The 3,398-nt window shown below is 44.1% G+C and overlaps 1 protein-coding gene across 1 annotated transcript; it reads left to right on the forward strand.

Annotated features, from left to right (window-relative positions):
• The first annotated feature begins 323 nt into the window (after positions 1-323).
• On the forward strand, positions 324-2,801 carry LOC142955392 (tripartite motif-containing protein 16-like). Its single transcript, XM_076096896.1, has one exon. The coding sequence runs from the start codon at positions 465-467 to the stop codon at positions 2,142-2,144; it is 1,680 nt and encodes a 559-aa protein (XP_075953011.1). The 5' UTR covers positions 324-464; the 3' UTR covers positions 2,145-2,801.
• The last annotated feature ends 597 nt before the right edge of the window (positions 2,802-3,398 follow it).

A 3,398-nucleotide genomic window follows, 5' to 3' on the forward strand; every position in this document is an offset into this window, starting at 1 on the left:
CACACACACACACACACACACAATATGATGTTTGCTGGCTTGTATCTCACTGTTCTTGTCGTCCTCTTGTTGTTATGTTTATGTATTGTCTCTTGTCTTGTAATAAAAAAAGAGAAATGTTTTCTAAAGTGGAGCAGGTTTTAACTGAGGCTCTGCTTGTAAATGAGGAAGCAAAGTTCACATTCACAGCGCTGCTCCTCTTCCTGGAATGAAGCACAGCTTGATAACCCCTCCTTCTTCCTCCTGCTCTCAAACACAGCCGGCTCCACTCTGTCCACGTGTTTCCTTGTTCCCTCCCCTTCAGATCTACAGTTTTAAAGATGGGTGTAACCAACATGGTGGTGAAGCGATAGAGCTGACAGGCTGCATTCACTGAACAAACACATGTTGTTCAGATCAGAAGTCAAAGCAGAGTCACTTCTAGTGAAGCGAAACTCAGACAGTCGTTGTCACTGAGAGGTGAAATGGCGCAGAAAGGAGTTCAGCTGGATCGGGAAGCCTTCTCTTGTTCCATCTGTCTGGATCTACTGAAGGATCCGGTGACTACTCCCTGTGGACACAGCTACTGCATGAACTGTATTAAAAGCTTCTGGGATGAAGAGGATGTGAAGAAACTCCACAGCTGCCCTCAGTGTAGGCAGACCTTCACACCGAGGCCTCTCCTGCTGAAAAACACCATGTTAGCAGTTTTAGTGGAGGAGCTGAAGAAGACTGGACTCCAAGCTGCTCCTGCTGATCACTGCTATGCTGGACCTGAAGATGTGTCCTGTGATGTCTGCACTGGGAGGAAACGGAAAGCCCTCAAGTCCTGTCTCATCTGTCTGGTCTCTTATTGTGAGGAACACCTCCAGCCTCATTATGATGTGGCTCAATTAAAGAAGCACAAGCTGGTGGACCCCTCCAAGAAGCTCCAGGAGAACATCTGCTCTCGTCACGATGAGGTGATGAAGATGTTCTGCCGTACTGATCAGCAGTGTATCTGTTACCTCTGCTCTGTGGATGAACACAAAGGCCACGACACAGTCTCAGCTGCAGCAGAAAGGACTGAGAGGCAGAGAGAGCTGGAGGTGAGTCGACTAAACATCCAGCAGAGAATCCAGGACAGAGAGAAAGACGTGAAGCTGCTTCAGCAGGAGGTGGAGGCCGTCAATCGCTCTGCCGACGAAGCGGTGAAGGACAGCGAGAAGATCTTCACCGAGCTGATCCGTCTCATGGAGAAAAGAAGCTCCGATGTGAAGCAGCAGGTCAGATCCCAGCAGAAAAGTGAAGTGAGTCGAGTCAAAGAGCTTCAGGAGAAGCTGGAGCAGGAGATCTCTGAGCTGAAGAGGAGAGACGCTGAGCTGAAGCTGCTCTCACACACAGAGGATCACAACCAGTTTCTACACAACTACCCCTCACTGTCACCACTCAGAGAACCTACAGACTCGTCCGGCATCGATATCCGTCCTCTGAGCTACTTTGAGGACGTGACGGCGGCTGTGTCAGAAGTCAGAGATAAACTACAGGACGTTCTGAGAGAGAAGAGGACAAACGTCTCACTGGCAGTGACTGAAGTGGACGTTTTACTGTCACCTTCACAAGCAGAGCCCAAGACCAGAGCTGAGTTCTTAAGATATTCAAGTGAAATCACACTGGATCCAAACACAGCAGACACAGTGCTGTTATTATCTGAGGGGAACAGAAAAGCAACAGTTATGAGAGAACAACAGTCTTATTCTAGTCACCCAGACAGATTCACTACATGTTATCAGGTCCTGAGTAGAGAGAGTCTGACTGGACGTTGTTACTGGGAGGTGAAGTGGAGAGGAAGAGGAGTTTTTGTAGCAGTCGCATACAAGAATATCAGCAGAACAGGGAGCTCTGATGAATGTGGTTTTGGAAAAAATGACAAATCTTGGGCGTTACTTTGTAACAAAAACAGTTTTATATTTTGGTACAACAATATCCAAACTCCCGTCTCTGGTCCTCAGTCCTCCAGAGTAGGAGTGTACCTGGATCACAGAGCAGGTATTCTGTCTTTCTACAGCGTCTCTGAAACCATGACTCTCCTCCACAGAGTCCAGACCACATTCACTCAGCCTCTCTATGCTGGACTTTGGTGTTGTTATCATGGAGTCATTGCTGAGTTCTGTAAACTAAAATAGACAGAAGTGATTTATGGAACAGCAGATTAATTTCTGTTAAACTCATTTTGTGTCCATTTTTGCTGAGACCTGATTTCTTTCACCTGTCAATCAAACATTGAGGGCGGTACTTTGACATCTTGTCATTATTGTTGTGTACATGTTTGAGTTTCTTTAGGTGGAGCTCCTTCCTGTGTCTGTTAAACCATGGAGGCTATCACTGCTCATGATGATCTTTGTTGACCTGAACTGACATTTCTCTGCAGGAAAATGTAAACTTCTCTGAGGTCTAAATGTTTGTTGAAAATGTGTATTGATGTATTTGTTAGTTGTTGTTTCTCTTCCACTGCATGTGTCTTAAAGAGAGAAATCACCAGAGCTTCTTTTATCCAAGATATTTTGTTCTGACCACTTTCTGTAAAGATATCTTTAATTAAATTTACATTTATTTGTTTGAAAGACTAAATGTTGCTGTTGTCTGAATTGATGTGTCATACTGATGGATGTGAACAAATTGAAGGTTTACATGATAAAGAAAGTAATCTTGTTTCAAGAAGAACAAAGACTCTGATCTTGTTGTAAGAACAATCAGTCTATTGAGAAGGAAACTCGTCTGTTTGGAACTCTTTTTTTTTTTTTAAGATCCAGTGATTTTATATTAAAAGTCTCTTTCAATTATTTTACAATGTGTAGTTGTCTTTAGCCCGACCGAGCCCAATTTGGGGTTCGAGCGGTACCGTGGTACCGGTACCGAGGTTCCGAATGGACTTTTCATCAAGAAATATCAAAAATGCTCCAGACATATTAAATACCGAATTAACAAAAAAAGTCTGGTCAAAATCATCATACCAGCCATTTTACATAATTATACACAAACTAATTCAATAAACTAGAAGATTTATCACAAAATCACGGATTTTTCTCCAGAAAATCGGCGAACTGTGCACCCGATTTTCATCTTTCATCACAAAGCCGGCAGCGATCATGGCGGATGGATATATGATTTCGCACTAGGGCTCGATACGGCGTCGACCCAACGTGTCCAAATTGACCTCCGTCAAACCATTCAAAAGTTACATGACTAAAGCCAAGAAACCACACACTGCTCTCCAGAAAAACAATTGAAAGTCAGCATACCTTTTGGTGATTTTCGTGCCGAAAAACGCAGTCAATCCATTGAAATCCGATGCAGCAAAAATAGTCCGTCTCCTCCTCTCTGTCTCTGCAGTGAAATGAACCGGCTGGCACCTTCTATGAGGAAATGGCCAGCAGTTT

Source organism: Anarhichas minor, unplaced genomic scaffold (assembly GCF_050575085.1).
Source record: "Anarhichas minor isolate MPS153535 unplaced genomic scaffold, ASM5057508v1 ptg000023l, whole genome shotgun sequence".
NCBI lineage: Eukaryota > Metazoa > Chordata > Actinopteri > Perciformes > Anarhichadidae > Anarhichas > Anarhichas minor.

What these genes read in the sequence shown, in the direction of transcription:
- LOC142955392 (XM_076096896.1), top strand. Translation starts at nt 465, where the DNA reads ATGGCGCAGAAAGGAGTTCAGCTGGATCGGGAAGCCTTCTCTTGTTCC.